The sequence below is a fragment of the Octodon degus genome, unplaced genomic scaffold, assembly GCF_000260255.1.
Source record: "Octodon degus isolate 3935 unplaced genomic scaffold, OctDeg1.0 scaffold00043, whole genome shotgun sequence".
In the NCBI taxonomy this organism is placed as follows: Eukaryota; Metazoa; Chordata; class Mammalia; order Rodentia; family Octodontidae; genus Octodon; species Octodon degus.
In genome coordinates, this window is record NW_004524619.1 from 6,231,481 (window position 1) to 6,249,009 (window position 17,529).

The 17,529-nt window shown below is 46.5% G+C and overlaps 1 protein-coding gene across 3 annotated transcripts in view; it reads left to right on the forward strand.

The window, feature by feature from the left end:
• The window catches only part of Arhgef3 (Rho guanine nucleotide exchange factor 3), a 300,793-nt gene that overhangs the window by 194,785 nt on the left and 88,479 nt on the right, over positions 1-17,529 (forward strand). Inside the window, exon 1 of one of the 3 annotated variants that reach the window (XM_004631623.2) lies at positions 14,531-14,787. The exons of the other annotated variants lie outside the window; for them this stretch is intronic. Within the exon in view, the coding sequence (XP_004631680.1) occupies positions 14,692-14,787 (96 nt within the window). The 5' untranslated portion in view covers positions 14,531-14,691. Of the gene's footprint in view, positions 1-14,530; positions 14,788-17,529 lie in introns of those variants that run through there. 3 annotated transcript variants of the gene reach the window in all.

Consider the following 17,529-nt stretch of genomic DNA (forward strand, 5'->3'; position numbering starts at 1 on the left):
TTTTTTTTGCAGAACCAGGGATTGAACTCAGGCCCTCGTGCTTGCCAGGCAAGTACTTATTCTACTGAGCCATCTCCCTGGCCCCTATTCTCTGTTATTCTACCAGAAAATGAAGGATAGTGTATTGAATATTCCACAAAGAAAGTTTACTGTAGGTCTCATTGTGAGAGGAAAAATACCTAGTTCTTCAGAAAAAAAATGATTTCACTGGGCATAGTGGTACACTCCAGTAATCTCAGCTCTCAGGAAGGGGCTGGGGAGATGGTTCAGTAGAATAAGTGTTTGCCTGGCAAGCACAAGTGCCTGAGTTCAATCCCTGGTTCCACCAACAGAACAAAAATCTCTACCAGCTCTCAGGAGGCTGAGGCAGGAGGATTGCCTCCAGTTCCAGGCCACCCTCAACTACATGAGACCTGGTCTCAAAAACAAATGGGGCTGGGTGGGGGCTTGGGAGATGGCTCAGTAGAATAAGCACTTGCCTGGCAAGTGTAACGCCCCGAGTTCAATCCCCGTTCCGGGGGAAAAAAAAATGGGGCTGGGGATAGAGCTCAGTGGCACAACACCTGACAACCTCAAGGTCCTGAGTTCGATTCCTGGTACCAAAGACCAAAAAGTAATGTCACAAGGCAATGTACTTATTATTTTTTAGTTTGCTGGAGCAGTCTGCATTTTTCCCTTTGTGACTCTGTAACCCTAAACTTCTCTATTGAAAATTCCTCTAGAAAGTGAGAATAAATTCGGAGGAAGGTAGCCTCAATTATTCCAACGTCCGGCTGGTACAGGTGCCGGCCTGCTCTGGACAGGTACAGGGAGAACGTCAGCACTTCGCAGCTGAGCTTGAAACCTGGAGAAGCAACGGGTTCAGGAACAATGCCAGGCAGGGTGGGGGCCGGGCAAGGGCAAGAGGAAAAGGATGTGGTGCCTGAGGCCCTCACTCAGGAAGCCTGATGGATGGCACCTCCTTTTATAGTGGCATGAGGCAAGCGTTAGGAAAAGAACATGAGCTATTGTTGTGGGCTTTTTTTTTTTTTTTTTTTAAATGGGTGGGTTGTTTTTATAAAGTTTTATGAACAGGAAACTGCAGCAAAATGCTGATCCCTTTGGTTTTTGAGCTCTGCCCGCATCATTTTCATATATACTTCTGAAGTTTGATGACAAACACTTCCTTTAACTCTCCTGGGGTAAAGTATAAGCAGTCACCCCAGAATGCATCTCCTAACAGTGGACTCCAAGGGAGGAGTTACACTCGTACATCTTTCTGGTAACTCCATGGGACAGCACTGGATCCCTCCCCACACACCCAGGGGACAAAGATAATTCTTTCAGTAACCCAGGCAATCTGCTACACATTTGTCCCTTTAAACTCTTCTAGACAATGCCCCTACATGTGGAAAGCCTCTAACATACATTAAAATGGGCCATGCTGCTGCAGAGCAAAATAGATTGTGTTGCCGTCCTCCCCCGAGTTGTAAAAACCCGGCCTCCCCAGTGGCCGTTTCCCTGGGAAGATGATTTCATCTCTGAGTACGTGAGCCTGTCTGTCGTGCACCGTGACCGTATACGCCAGCACTGCGAGCATCTGGCTGGCACCTTTGAAGATGCTAAAAGCCTGTTTTGTTCCTGCAGGGCACTTATTCATTGCCTACCTTGTAAAAGTTATGTCTTACTGCATTTTCCTGGCACCAGAGCCGCCCTGTACCTGCCATTGCAGTTGGTTTTCTGAGCCTGCAGGCAGCGCAGGGTTATTAAAGTTCAAGGAAGAGGCCACGTGGTGCTGGCTTACAATTTTAATTCTCTCTTCCTTCTCTCCCTCCTCTCCTCCTACTCACTGACAGAGGAGTTTGGTTCGCTGCAAAGTGTCTCTAAGCCAAAGTGAGCTCAGGGTACCTCAGGCAGGACTCTGAGAGGCAAAGCATGACCCTCCTTTGGGGGAATGGCTAGCAGAGAAGTTTCTTTTCCTCTTTTAGCTTTCTTGGATAAAAAACAAAACCAAACAAACAAACAAAAAGAAAACACACCATGCTGGGTGCAGCGCAGTGGTTTAGGCTTCTGCCCAGCACAGCTACAATCCCAAGATGCAGGAGGTTGAGGTAGGAGGATAGCCGCCGGCCTGGGTGGCATGGTGAGCTCAAGGCCAGACTGAACTGCAAAGCAAGACCCTATCTCAAAAACCTTTTTTTAAAAAATGATGTGTCTGTCTCATTGCTATTTGTTTCTCAATAAAATTATGGGGGGGGGGGAAGAAATGATGGACAATTTTGCATCCATGCATCTGGTAATCTGCCCAACTAAGTTGAAGAGGATGCTCTGTAATGCAACAAATACTGTCGAATTCATATTGTTTCATTTAGTAAAATTCTGTATCATTTCTAATTTTTTAATTACTATTTTATATTTTAAAAAAATAAAAAAAGAAATGGTGGAAACAAAAAAAAAAAAATAAAAAAAGATGTGTCAAAGGACCAGGAATATAGCTTAGTGGCAGAACTTTTGCCTTGTGCAGGGACCTAGGTTTGATTTCCAGCACCATTTTTAAGAAGCTAAGGGTTGGGGCTGGAGAGATAGCTCAGTAGAATAAGCACGTGCCTGGCAAGCACAAGGGCCTAAGTTCAGTCCCCAGTTTTTTTTTTTTTTTTTTTTTTTGAACCGGGGATTGAACTCAGGCCCTCGTGCTTGCCAGGGAAGCGCTTATTCCGCTGAACCAATCCCCCAGCCCTCTTTTTTTATTTTTTCAATGCCCAGTTCTGGAAAAAAATAAATAAAAAAAGCTAAGTGTTGGGGATATAGCTCAGTGGCATAAGTGCCAGACTGACTAGCACAAGGTCCCAAGGTCGATTCCTGGTCCACCAAAAAAAAAAAAGTTAAGTCAAGGGCTGGGCTACGCAGAAGGCAGAAGTGGGAGGCTGGCATGAGCCCACTGGGTCAAGGCCAGCTTGGGCAACACGACAAAGTCCCTCCCCCACACAAAAACATGGGGAGTCTCTAATTTCACATCTACTTGGATAGCCTTTTAGCATCGTGTGTAGTATTGTGCAAACATCAGGCAGAATCCACCCTACCCCCAACTTAAGGTCCTCTTCAAGATAAGGAATGGCTGGGGAAAAAATGGTAACAAAATTTCTGTAAATGGAGAGGAGAGGGGCCAGGGAGATGGCTCAGTGGAATAAGCGCTTCCCTGGCGAGCACAAGGGCCTGAGTTCAATCCCCCGTTCTGCTAAATAAATAAATAAAATAAATAAAAATGGAGAGGAGAAGGGTTAAAGGGAAGGGAAGGGAATGTGAAAAAAAAAAAAAAAGAATTAAGATAAATTAAATACAGGTACAATTTTCTGTGATGAATGTGAGCACCATTTATGACAAATATGTACTAAAAAGATGTTTTAACATAAAACATAGACCAACAAAACCCACAGATGGAATTCAGCACTAGTCGCTGGGCATGCGTGAAAAATCTAGGTAGAATGGGAAACCCTCAGAGTACCTGGGGGTTCCCACAGCTTGACACTGTAGGAGTCGTCGTGGAGCAGTTTCTGTGAGTTCTGGGCCCTTTAAGAAGCTAGAAATTAAGGACTGAGCCTGCCTGTCAACATTTCTGACTGCTCCGGGTGGTGGTGTGCACGTGACTGCTTGGCCGGGCTCCTCCTTACCTAAAGCCTTCTGGATTTGGCTTCTCTGACACATACTCTGTGATCAGTCCCGTTTCAGTTTAATTTTTCTCTTAACAGCTATGGCTCCTGAATCTTATACAGTTATGTGCCCACTTGGTAGAAGGTCCCAGTCCCCTTGTAGTTCCCACTCAGTGGAGACAAACGAGTGAATTAGCGTGGGTGTAGGGGAAAGAGGTTTCGGTGCCCTTGCTTGGGGGTCGCAGATGCCTCAGATGAGAGAAAGCAAGCAGACAAAGCCATCAGGAAGTAGCGCTTGTGAGAGGTGACAGAACTAAGCGATGAAAGTTGGGGGATAGCTAGAGACTAGTGCCTCTGGTCAGTCTGCTATTGCCAAGGCTCTTGCTTTGAACGGGACTGTGGGCGCTCGCGAGTCATGTTTGCTGAGCGTGGTGTTGGATGTGCCCTGGGAACAAAGATGGAATAAAGTAGAAGCTCCCCTAACTCGGCTCCTGCTTTGCCTAGTACTTGTATAAGACACAGCCGACGCCTTTGGCAGGGGACAGTCCAGCTAATGCGCTGCAGCCCTGTAGCACGCAGCAGACAATTTCTCTGCTACCAGGTGAGACATGATGTACCTCCCTGGAGTCCCTGAGCCTGTTTTTGCTGGTTTGACTTGTTCTGTAATTAAGGTCTTCACCTGAGCCCCTCTCCCCTCCCAAGCCTCAGGTCTTTTTTTTTTTTTCTTCTTTTTTTTGTGGTAAACATCTCAAGCCAACTGCACTCTCCTCTGATTCTCTACAGCTAATTTTTTAAAAACTTAAATGTAGCTGTGCCCCCCGGCTACGAAGATAAGCATGGTTTTTGTTGGAACTCTGGATGCCAGATTGTAAAGCAAGCCCCCAAGTGCCAGGATATATCTCCTCCTGGGTGGCTTTTGGGCAGAACCGGGGGTTGAACTCAAGGCCCTTGCGCTTGCCAGGGAAGCACTTATTCCACCAAGCCATCTCCCCGGCCCCATTTGCTGCTAGTTCTAGGTCATCATACCTGCTGCTCAACTGCTCAAACAATGCTGTTAGAGGGCAGTGATCCAAAATAGGAATTTCTGGGCTGTGCTGCTGAAGGATCCAATTCAGTTGCTCCAAATTAGTGGCCTGGGACCTGGATTTAATAAGCTTCTCCATCGGTTTCACTGCAAGAGGCCTGTGACAGCGTTGTCCCTGACTCCCTAGAAGTCAAGCCAGGGTTTGTTTTTTTTTTGGCGGAACCAGGGATTGAACTCAGGTCCTTGCACTTGCCAGGGAAGCACTTATTCCACTGAGCCATCTCCCCGGCCCCAAGCCAGGTTTTTTAATGGAGCCCGGATGATAGAGATACTGCTGTTTGTTGCTGGTAGCCCCGCTTTCCTGCAGATTTTAACCTCTCTGCAATTGTAGCATATTTTATCAGTGATTATGTGATATAATTTAATGGGGAGTACTCTTTCTTTCTTTTTTTTTTTGTGGAACCAGGGATTGAACTCAGGTCCTTTCGCTTGCCAGGCAAGTGCTTATTCCACTGAGCTATCTCCCTGGCCCAGTTTTTCTTTCTTGAGAGTAAATAAGATAGTATGTATCACAGTCTGGCATTTTAGGTTTGATAAAATATGGAACTTTGATTGGTAGTTTGTAATGGGTGGAAGAGAAAACATCTGCTTTTTTTTTTTTTTTGTAGAACCGGGGATTGAACTCAGGCCCTTGTGCTTGCCAGGCAAGCACTTATTCTACTGAGCTATCTCCCTGGCCCCAACATCTGCATTATTTAAAGCTAGACTTTAACATTTTAGGGGCCAGGGTGATGGCTTGGTGGAATAAGTGCTTCCCTGACAAGTGCAAGGGCCTGAGTTCAATCCCCGGTTCCACCAAAAAAAAAAAAAAAAAAAAAATTAGGGTCCAACTTCTCCACATAGTGGCTAGCATACAAAGCCCACAGAAATACAAATGTTAGGGAGATAGCTCAGTGGACTAAGCACCTGCTTTGGCAAGCTCAGGGACCAGAGTTTGAGCCCCAGTCCTGCATGCCGCGCTGGCCACACTCCTGGGGCTCGCTGTGGTGGCACACTCCTACAGTCCCAGTGCTAGGGAGGCTGAAAACAGGACGATCACTGAGTCAAAGCTGCCTAGTGAGACTCTGTACCAAACACACAAATAAAAAAAAAATTTTAAAAAAAAGGAAATATATATGTTAACTGTAGTCTGAGGAGAATAAATACATTTGTCTTTTTTTTTTTTCCTTTTGTTTTTGGTGGTACCAGGGATCAAACTCAGGACCTTTTCCTTGCCAGGCAAGCACTTATTCCACTGAGCTAGCTCCCTGACCCAATAAATACATTTGGAATATAACAAATGTATTCAATTTTGGCCCCAAAATATGAATTATTATCCAGCAATTGTAGACTATTCATAAGGTTCAAAGACTATTTTATATAGAAAATCCCTGAGGCTGACTTATTTCTGTGAGTAAAGTAAACGTGCTAATGGTCATCCACTCAAATTGGAGATCTGAATTCTTACTACAGAGTCTTGAGTAAGACATGTTTTTTGTTGTTGTCATACCTTCTGTGTTGCCAAAAATACTCGTATCAACAAAATAATTAAACTCTTTGGAGTTTTTAATTCATTGCTGGGTTTACATTTTCTAGCCTCCAAAAAGACTAAATGTGGTAGATGAAAGTTATCTTGGGAAAGATGACAGTTTGAAAATTTTCTTTTCCCTTCCTTGATTTTTATTTAAGTTATAGTTCATTGCAACTAATTTTCACTGCTCAACTCGCATGTGCTCCCTCTCCCCTCCCCTCCCCTCCCCTCTCTCCCCTCTCCCCTCCCCTCCCCTTTCCACCCCTCTCCTCTCCTCTCCTCTCCTCTCTCTGTAGTTCATGCTGCTTTGAACTCTCCATGGAGCCCAGGGCAGACCTGAACTCATGGCGATTCTCCTGCCTCAGCCTCCCTTGGGCTGGGGTTACAGGCCCTCACCACCATAACTGGCTCACTGTTTTTTAAGTGCATTCTTTTTTTTTTTTTTTTTTCCAGAACTGGGGATTGAACTCAGGCCCCTGTGCTTGCCAGGGAAGCACTTACTTTACTGAGCCATCTCCCTGGCCCCTAAGTGCATTCTTTTTTTTTTTTTTTTTTTCCAGAACTGGGGATTGAACTCAGGCCCCTGTGCTTGCCAGGGAAGCACTTACTTTACTGAGCCATCTCCCTGGCCCCTAAGTGCATTCTTATATGGAGACAGCTTACAAAAATTTTCTCTGCCCCCCCAACTCTTGCTCCTATATTCCTCTTTATTTTTTGTGTGTGTGTTGTATGGGATCTGTTATTCATTTAAGAATGAGGCTCAGACATCAGGAAATATTTGAGGCATGGTAGTGTTCTGGGTCTTCGCGGGACACCTTTCCTCCTTAGGCTTCACCAAGCCTGAGCTGCTATCTGACGCTAATCGAGGACAAAGGTCTAGAGGAAAAAAATCCTCAAGGTCAAACAGTCTCTTGACTCCAATGCTATATTTTGGCTCTGCTCTGCTTTAATGTAAATTTCTCAGTGGTAACAGTACCAGCACTGTGGACACGTTCATTCTTTGCTGTGGGACCTGGTCCCTCTACCAGCATCTCCTGCCTTTACCAGTCACTAGATGCTGTTGGCACCCTGGTGTCTTTCACTAACAATCAAAACTATGTGCATGGGGCTGGGGAGATGGCTCAGCAGAGTAAGCGCTTGCCTGGCAAGCGCAAGGGCCTGAGTTCAACCCCCGGTTCTGCAAAAACAACAACAACAACAACAAAAACTTAACTACGGACATTGCCAATGTCCCCTGCTTGAGAACCACTATTCTGAACCAGGTGGTAGGAAATATATCTGTATGTGATATATTCAGCCAGGGGCCGGGGAGATGACTCAGTGGAATAAGTGCTTCCCTGGCAAGTGCAAGGCCCTGAGTTCAATCCCCGGTTTCGGGGGGGGGGGGGGGGAGATATATTCAGCCAGCTTTGCTGTTACAGCTCATCTTTAAATTATAGTTTTTAGGGGGTAGTACAGCTAATAATAGGATTAGCTCAGTCAGGAGGACAAGATGTATTTTGTCCCTTAACTGGTTTTTCAGACTAGTTTTAAAATATGAAACCTTTTTTTTTACATGAAACCTTTGAAATACAAGAATTAAATCTTCCAAGCCAGGCATGGCAGCACACGCCAAGAATCCCAACACTCGGGAGGCTGATGCAGAAGGATGGCTAAGAGTTCTAGGCCAGACTGGGGTCCACAGTGAGTTAAAGGTCAGTGTGGGCTGCATAACAAGACCCTGTCTCAAAAATGAGAGAGAGAGAGAGCGAGAGAGACAGAGAGACAGACAGAGACTGAGATCGAAGTCTTCTAGTTTCAGAGTATCTAGGGGTAGATACTAAATCTCCTCTGGAGCTAGTGGTCCTGTCCTCAGGCAAAAGATAGTAATATGCGATTGCAGATATTGCTAATGCTGCATTTATGCAGTTTTTACCTGTCTAGCAAGTAAATCACATTCCTCATCTCTGAAATCCCTTCTTCAGGTTTTCTCTGCCCCACCCTTGACCAAGTCTAAAGTAAAAGGAAGAGAGAACTCTTGATTATAATTGGAAATGTCACGCACATGGAAGGGGAGGGGAGAGGTGTCAGAGCACCAGCGTGTACCTCCATTGTCACATCAAATTAGGTAGAACAGATGGCTACAGATGCCAGGGAAGAAGATGGAGGTGTAATGTGTTTGAAGTCTGGGCTTTTGGGGACTGGTCACTGTCACTTGAGCTTGCCTACATTTATACTTGCTTCAGAGGTTATAACTGAATACAGCGTCATTTTTTAACGGCCCATATTCCTTGAGCAGGTATATAGGAAATAACTGCCTATACTGAGATTCAGAAATAGGTGGAAGAAGAGAGAAAGAGAGCTAGCTAATCAGGCATCTGATGTGGAGGAAGCACTCAGGCATATGTGAAGAATGAGTGGATCGATGGACAGATGAATGCATGTATGCATGAATGAATGAATGAATGAATGAATGAATGTGTAATGTTTCCCAAAAAAAGTAAATGGATGCAACTAGAGACCATACTCTTAAGTGAAATAAATCAGACCCGCATGTGCAAACATCATATTGTCTCCTTAGTGTGAGAACCTGAAAGAGAAAGATAAAATCTGAAGGTTACAATAGATACTAGTAAAAGGGAATGAACTTATTCAGAAGGAAAGAGTTACTGAATTGAGGACAGGAGAGGGAGTGGGGGAAGGATATGCTTACATATCTATGTATGTAAGCAGGATGGTTTGGACAACTATACTGTGCATTTCTGCCAGTCTCTGGAAAGGAGCAGTTAATGCTGTTTCATATCCTTTTTTCAATCATTTCTCCTTTTTGTCCTCTTAATTTCTTACACATTTCTTTTTCTTCTTCCAATTTTACATGCATACATCTGGTAATATGAATAAATGGTTGGAAGACAACACTACGTATTACAACAAATACTATGAAATTCATATTACTTTGTTCAGTGAAAAATCTGTATCACTTGTAATTTTATCTGTTTTAATTCTAATTTGCACTCTCTCTCTCTTTTTTTTTTTTTTTTGTGGAACCAGGGATTGAACTCAGGTCCTTGCGCTTGCCAGGCAAGTGCTTATTCCACTGAGCTGTCTCCCCCGCCCCTGTACTCTCTTTAAAAAATAAAAAAAATTAAAAATTTAAAAAGAAAAGAAAAAAAAAAAGAACCCCTTAACCCTGAATTAAGAATAATGCTCACAGGGTAGAACATCATCCTGTGGGTTGTGAGGATTGTCACGGCTACTTGAGCTTCTGAAATTTTAGCCTCATGCTGGGCCTGCTATGCTCCTAATCACAACTCTAGAATCTGAGGCGCGGTAGAGAGTGTCCTGACCATTGCTGTCATCAGTTAGTCTAAAAGGAGCTAATCGCCTGCAGTAGACTTACAGCAGCACACACGACCCCCACTGAGCAAGGCGAGACCACAGCCCCGTGCTTGGCACCAGTCCTGGAGGTGCAGAACAGCCCCCTTTATTCCAGTCTGCAGGCGTCTGGCTTGCAAGGAACACTGCCTGGTTGTTGAAGTGCTTTATAGGATCATAACTGGCTCTGCTGAAGGCAAGTTTTGAAAGGCACTTTGTGCAGTGCTTTGAGTGAAGCTGCCTAGTAGGGTTGATCCTGAGCCCATAAACACATACAGACTCGGCAGGAAGGGGAAGCACCAAGCTCTGGGGTTGCTTGGTGGGACGGCAGGGCAGGGCTGGACCAGCTCCTCTCAGCTGGACTCTGGTCTCCAGGGGTGCGCTGCAGCCTGGTTTCTGCGGGCCTTTGGTTATCCACATCCCTGGTCAGAGTCCCAGGCAGGCTGCCCAACCCCAAATCAGCTAATAGTAGAGCTGTACATTACACAGGAAAGAAGTACTAAAGTCTGGGCTCAAGGTGGAAATTGCATGAGGTCAAAAATACACTTGAAAGTTCTTTAAATGTCCCAAGGACCACATGCATGGCCTCTGTATACCCAAAATTACCAGCCTGAGTTTGTAGACTGTATTGTACCAAAAATATATGTTCTTAAACAGCAGAAGTCTATTCAGGGTGCTGAGGCATTCAAGCTATGAGAGGTTTGGAGGAATCAGACCACCCAAGGGACTCCACATGCTCGTCTTGCCCTTGCCACTCGTTTTGGAGTTTATGCCCTTTACAGCACTATTTAGATTGTGATGGATCATTGGTAATCTATTTTTTGGTTCTTCTGTCTCGATATATTAGTGGAAAGGAAATTTGCAATGTATATTCATTGACTTAGTTTGTTTTTGCTGTTTGTCTTTTCTTTTGGCAGGGTCTCGCTGTGCAGTTCAGGCTGATCAGGAACTCACTCTATAGCCAAGGCTGGTCTTGAATTTGCAGTGAGTCTCCTGTCTCAGCCTCCAGAGTGCTGGGATTACAGGCCATGAGTTCAAGGCCAGCCTGAATTTACACAGTAAGACTCTGTCTCAAAAATTCAAAAAAAAAAAAAAAAGACTTTGTTGTTAAAGCACTGAGCTCTAGTAGTCACCTACAATTGAAAGGATAGGTTTGATTTGGCTCCCAGTTTCAGAAGGCTTGACTATGGTCTGCTGGCTCCAATACAGAAGTCATGGTGGGAGGGCAGGGCAGGGCAGGGCAGCAGGTAAGCAGAGCAGGTAACAAGACCAGAGAGGAAGGAGCCAGGCATTGGACGTAGACCCCTCAGACACACCCAAAGTGTGCTTTACCAGTCCCCTGGGCGATTACTGAGCCAGTCAAGTTGACAATCCATTTTATCCATTACAGACATAAACACGCTAAGTGGATAAAGCCCAGGCTGGGTTTGCATTTGTGAGCCTCCTGCATCAGCCTTCCACTGTGCTGGGATTACAGATATGTGCCCACCATGCAGCTCTAATATCTTTTTTTTTTTTTTTTTGCAGAACGGGGGATTGAACTCAGGTTCTTGAGCTTGCCAGGCAAGTGCTTATTCCACTGAGCTATCTCCCCAGCCCTCTAATATCTTTTAAGAAGTTAAATTTTTAAAAATTTTTTTTTCGGGACCGGGGATTGAACTCAGGCCCTTGCGCTTGCCAGGGAAGCGCTTATTCCACTGAGCCAGCTCCCCGGCCCCCTTTTTAAATTTTTTAAATGTTATAAGAGAAAAATGCAAACTGGGCAGATTGGTACATGCCTGTAATCCCAGCTGCTTAGGAAGCTGAAGTAGGAAAATCGAAAATTTTAGCCCAGCCCAAGCAATTTAGTGACTTAGTAAGATGCTGACTCAAAATAAAGGGAATTTATAGCCCCATTGTAGACTGCTGGCTTTGCATTTTGAGTCCCTAGGTTCTGTTCTCAGTAATGGAGAAAAAAAGAGTGAGGGAGGGAAAATGTATATGGCAGCCTTCTTGTGAATCTGTACAATTATTCTTGGCTATGCAATAATTGAATCTCACCTTGAGATTAAAGTCACCCCCATTTCTTAGGGTTCAGTGATCACTGCCCTGGCCTTACTATACACCACCACTGTCTTGCATGGTCCACAGTCTTGAATGTAACTCAGTGAGCAGCCCAGCCCTGGGCTGTGGGGCTTTGGCCAGGTACCTGCCCTTCTTCAGGTGCAGTAAGTATGTTTGGGCTGCTCTGGTTTGCAGCTCTTGGAGACAGCATTCTCTTCTCTTGCACCACAGCTGGCTAGGTGTGTGAGAGGTTGAACTCGCTCCTGAGCGCTCATCAACACAGCTCGGGATGAAGGGTTAATCTGTGTCTGGGAGTGTGAGACAGAAAGACCAGCATTTCCGAGATGTACTTTCCCACTCCACACTTCTTCCCTTGCTTCTTCTTGAGTTTGAGGAGGCACTGTCTTCACTCTCGGTGGAACCCACGCATCTACAGGTGGCCGACAGCAGGCTGCTAACTGGCTCGGATCTTCCAGTTCCCGAAGGCAGCCTGTGTACCAGCAGGGCAGGAATGGGGTGGAGTTAGTGCCAGGGTGTGGGTTTGATACCTGGGATGAAAGAGCTATGTATTATGAAGTGTCCTGCCTGGAAAAGAAGAATTGCTGGGTTGTGACCTCAGCTAGAAGGGGAGGCCACTGAAAGAGGCACTGAATGTCTTCATCCTCACCCCATCCCCAAGAAGTAAAAACAAGAATTAGTTTCTCCCTAGACTACCACTGTGGATTTCACAGGAGGATAAATTCAACAGTACAGACTACAAAACAACTTCATAAATCCTAACTTTAATTTTTTTTTTTCCGGAAGTGGGGATTGAACTCAGGCCCTTGCGCTTGCCAGGGAAGCGCTTATTCCACTGAGCCAGCTCCCCACCCCTTCTAATTTTAATACTGAAAAAAAAATTTTTTTTAATTTCCTAAGTGATACACAATTACATCTTTCCAGTAAAAACTTTAAATGGATTAGCTGTAAGTCTAAAGTCCCCTTTGGGGCTGGGGAGATGGCTCAGTAGAATAAGGGCTTCCCTGGCAAGCACAAGGGTCTGAGTTCAATCCCTGGTTCTGCCAAAAATAAATAATAAAGTCCCCTTTGTCCACTTGCCCCAATCCTCCCCTCTGAGGTGGTTCCTCAAAGCCACAAGCTAATGGGTAAAATGTGCATTCTTCCAAGCGGCATTTGACTCTACTTACCTACAAATATGTCTCTCTGGTACTCTTTTGTAGCTGTGTTTTAAACAAATGACCTTGTACTAAGCTGCATCTGGTGTGATCTCAGCATTTTGGGAGGTTGAGACAGGAGGATGTCAAGTTCAAGCTCAGCCTGGACAGTTTAATGGCTTAGTGAGGGCCTGTGTCAAATGAATGAATAAGAAAGAAAGAAAGAAAGAAAGAAAGAAAGAAAGAAGAGAAGAGGAGGAGAGGAGGGGAGGGGAGAGGAGGGGAGGGCAGAGGAGGGGAGGGGAGGGGAAGAAAGAGAGGGAGAGAGGGGAGAAGGGGAGGGAGGAGGGGAGAAGGGGAGGGAGAAGAGGGGAGAGGGAAGAGGAGAGAAGGGAGGGGAGGGAAGAGGAGGGGAGGGAAGGAGGGGAGGGGGGAAGGGAGGAGAAAGGGGAAGGGAGGGAGAAGGGGGAGGGGGACGGGAAGGGAGGGGAGGAGAGGAGAGAAGAGAAGAGAGGAGAAGAGACTGGGGAAATGGCTCAGTGGAATAGGTGCTTCACTGGCAAGCACAATTGTCTGAGTTCAATTCCTGGTTCCGCCAAAAAGAAAGAAAAAAAAAATTGAGAGAGAGAGGAAAGGTCTAGAGATTCGCAGCTCAGTACAAAGGCCCTGAGGAGTTGTATCCTACCTACAGTTGTTTGTTTATTTTAGTGCTAGGGATTGAACCTGGGCCTGGGGCCTCTGCTAAACAGGAGCTCCTTCACTGAGCTATTGTACCCTCGGGCTTCTGTGATTGTTTTTAACCTGAGCCCCAAACGCTGGGGCTTTCCACGCCACACCCATAAATCCATCCCCCTTTTCACGGGGTGATATTCCCTCTTGAGGAAAGTTTATTTAGGCCCTCCAGTTGTTTCCAGTTTTGCTGGCACAGGGCCGAGGCGGGCAGCTGTGCGCATTTACACTGTCAGTGTTTCTCGGGCCAGAGCAGCAGTGGGCGCGGCAGCGGGGATCATGGCTGCAGTCAGACTAAAAGCAGACAGACCCTGGCCGGTGCCTTCTGAGGGGCTACACCCTCGCTCCTGTCTGCTTGATTTTTGTTTTTTAGGATTTTTCCCCCCCCAGAGTTGATGGGTTGGGGGTTGGAAGGGACTCAGCACGTGGTGGAAATGTGTTTCTGGATTATGGAGGTGCTTACCATGGTGTTTACATTTGACAGAACCCCTTGAACCGCACATTTAAAATCGGTGCATTTTAGTTTGTATTGTTTTTACTCCCCGCATGTTCATTAAAAAAAAAAAAAAAAGTCTGCTCATGAATCCTTTTTTTTTTTTTTTTTGGTCTTTTTGAAACAGGTTCTCACTGTGCAGTTCAGGCAGGCTTTGAGCTCACTTTGTAGCACAGGCTGGTCTTAAACTCAAAATGATTCTCCTGCCTCAGCTTCCCAAGTGCTGAGATTACAAACATGTGCACCTGGAAGGTTAAGGCAGGAGGCTCATTTTAGGTTTGAGGCTGGCGTGGCCTTCTTAGTGAATTACACGGTGAGACCCTGTCTTTAAAAAAAAAAAAAAAAAAATGGAGAGAGACTGACCTCGGAATAAGACTAGAATGGCCTGCCTTTTTAATGTGCTCAGTTGTAACGCACTTTTTCCGGGTCTGTCTCCCTCCGCCCTGCTCCTTCCCTCCGCTGCGGGCTAGGTCCCCGTGCGCCGTGGGCGGTGGCACCTGGCGCCTCCCCATGCTGGGCGGGCCCGGCCCTGCGCCCCGCCTTCCGCTGGAGCCAGAGCGGGTCCTGCGGACCTGGACGCTGTCGGCCTCTTGTAGCCGCCACCCGGCACCGTGGAGCTGGGACCTCCTTTCACCTGGGAGCTTTGTAGTCGCTTGGGGTCAGCGGTGACATCCCAGAGGGCAGGCCCGGCAGCCGCCATGGTGGCCAAGGACTACCCCTTCTACCTCAGCGTCAAGAGGGCCAACTGCAGCTTGGAGCTGCCCCCGACCAGCTCCCCGGCCAAGGACGCCGAGGTAGGGCGCGCACCCCTGGTCCGCTCTGGCCTTCTGTGGCTCTCCCCCCTGCGTCCTTCTCCACGCGGTGTCCCACCTCTGTTCCCGTCCCGCACGCACTCGCCGGCTCTGCACCCGTTTCCCTTTTTCCCTTGCCCTGCCTTACTCTTTCTCTGCGGGTCCAGCAGGAACCGCCTCGTCTCCTTCCTTCCCCTGCCTCTCCGGTGCGAGGGTTCCCTGCGGGGCTCTCGGAACATCCGTCCGTCTGTTCATCCTCGATCTTCTGTCTGCAACGGCAGAGGGACTTTCTCCAATTTCATCAGATGCCCGGGACAGGCTGTCCTTTAAGCGAGTGTCCTCTTGCCCGAGGTGGGGTTGCGGAGAGCAGTTCTTGGATTGTCAGCTGTAGTCTTGCGGCTGTTGGGCAGCAAGGGCAGGGAGGGCACCTCTACTTGTCACCTGTGGCGTGTGTGTGTGTGTGTGTGTGTGTGTGTGTGTGTGTCAGGGGGCTTTAGCTGGGGAGCTGGAACGGAGTGGTTTCCGCAAATGAACTAAATTCCCCTGTGAACGCGAAGCTGCCTTGGAACATTAGAAACATTTCTCTTGCTGGAAACTTTCCTGCGCCTTGGGGTGTGAAGTGTAGGGGTCTCCCAGGCTTGCCTTTCTCTGACCGATTTGGCTCAGCTAAAGATCACTTCAGTTGGAGGAGAAAGCATCCCTCCCTTTCTCCCTTAAGGTCCTTAGGGGAAGCAGCTGCTTTCTCTAGAACACAGCTTTGCTGTGGCCAGGCAGGTGGAGCCCGGAGACTCCCACAGCGCCTGGCCGAGGCTCTTGTGGGGATCGTGGAGCTCCCCACCCCTCATTCCCCACCAGGAGAACATAAGCCCCACAGCTGGGTAAGGGGTGTATCCGCAGGGCCCGCGGAGTGTGCGCTTGCCCCCCTGAATTGTGTATATTCCCAAGGGTGGCATTAGTGATCCATTGTCTCTGAGAAGTGCTGCCCCAAGCGGACAGGACCCCGGCTTCGGTCGCGCTTTCTGTAAAATGCGCACAAATGCACTTTTCTCTCCTAGCCCGACTCCACACCTCAGCTTAGTTGAATATTTTCAGTGTTTGTTCCCAGGAACCGTGGAGGTGTGGTGGCCCTAGTGGCATCTGGACATTTATTTAAGTTTGAACAGGATGGCACCGGCGTAGGACCCAGGTTGCTCAGACTTAGCGTGGGCGCGGTGGTGGTTCTGTGCAAAGTTCCTCACTTGAGGACGGAGGAGCAGTGAGGCTGGTGCCCCTCAAACTCCCCTCGGAAGGACGCAAAGCAGGATCAATTTAATAAATTGGAACGAACCCTCAAAAATAGTAGTGACCGTGGCTGTTGATTCGAACCGGGCTGTCTTTGCTGCTACTGTGTTTTTGAGTAGTTTTAAAAGGACTGGATAAACTTGCTTACCTAATCTTTTTACTATGCATGAAGTAAAAATGTCTGTGGCTTACAAGTGTGCTGAAGGGAACGCATCCTCAAATGTCACTACTGTCTTCCTTGGTAGCTAGGTTCAGATGATAAAAGTAAATGTCTTATTTTCCCTTTATGAAGGCTGTCCTGATAGGGGAATGAGGATAGGGAAAGAATTTTTGGAAATAGTAAATATTTTTTTCAGGTATCACCATTGAAGTTTTTTTTAAAAAACTAGAATAGAAATATGCTTATACACCTTGAGCCAGACATGTCTCTTAACGGTGTTGATTTGGTATAAATGGTTTCCAAATAATGAGGATAGCTGAGGTTGGAAAAAGAAACCTAAGTGGGCTTACGGAGAAGTTTTCTGCTTTAATGGTCAGCACAGAAGGCACCAAGCAATCACTAGAATATCTCTTTCTACGAGTAGGTGTCGTCAGTATTTGTAAATGTTTAAAAAGCAGCTTTCGCTTGTCGTGTTGAAAATCATGATTATATAACTGTTTATAGTGTAGCTATTGACTGTTAACTCCCCTGCAAGTATTTTTTAAAGATTGATTCTTTTGTGGAAAGAATATGGCTGCAATAAAAAGGGAAATGGCATCCCAAGGCCTCTCCAGGACAGTGGGCTCTGTTGACCTTCAGAGGCACTGGCAGCCGAGCCCCTGTGGGCTGTGCATGCGCAGGAGCCTGGCCTTCCTGTTCTCTGGGTCGTGCACCGCAAGGCCCTGGCAAGGGCCTTCCTCTGTCATCCTGTGTCTCAGCAAGGGTGCTGCTGGAGAAGACACCCAGAGCGAGGCCTCTGTAAGCAGGCGTTGGTGTGCCTTTGATACCATGCCCTTGAATTTAAAAAAAAAAAATACAAGAAAATACTCATGAAAGCAAATAAATTTTCTACTTGTGATTTAAATATCTTATTTTTTTAAAAATTTCAGTGGTAGTTTCCAGTAAAAGGAAAAAAAATATGTGTTTAAATTTAAATTTATTTCTTTAAAGGCTCTAGTTAGGCATTGGACACTATTCTATGTGGATTGATGCTGCACATGTGATATTTCATATCTGTTAATGCAATACTGCTTCTTAACCTGTTGTTTCTTATGCTAATGGGTGTATAAATTGGTTTGCACATGTCTCATTTTAATACTCATAACCAGCTAGATCCTTCCGGCTCTGATCATAAACTGTGCAATCTCAGGAGCTTAGCTCTGGACTTTCACAGAGAGCATGGTACGATCTGAGCGCTGTTAACTGTCTCTGGGCTGCTCACAAATGCAGTTTCACTCACTTCCTGTGTTCATAGTGACTGCTGG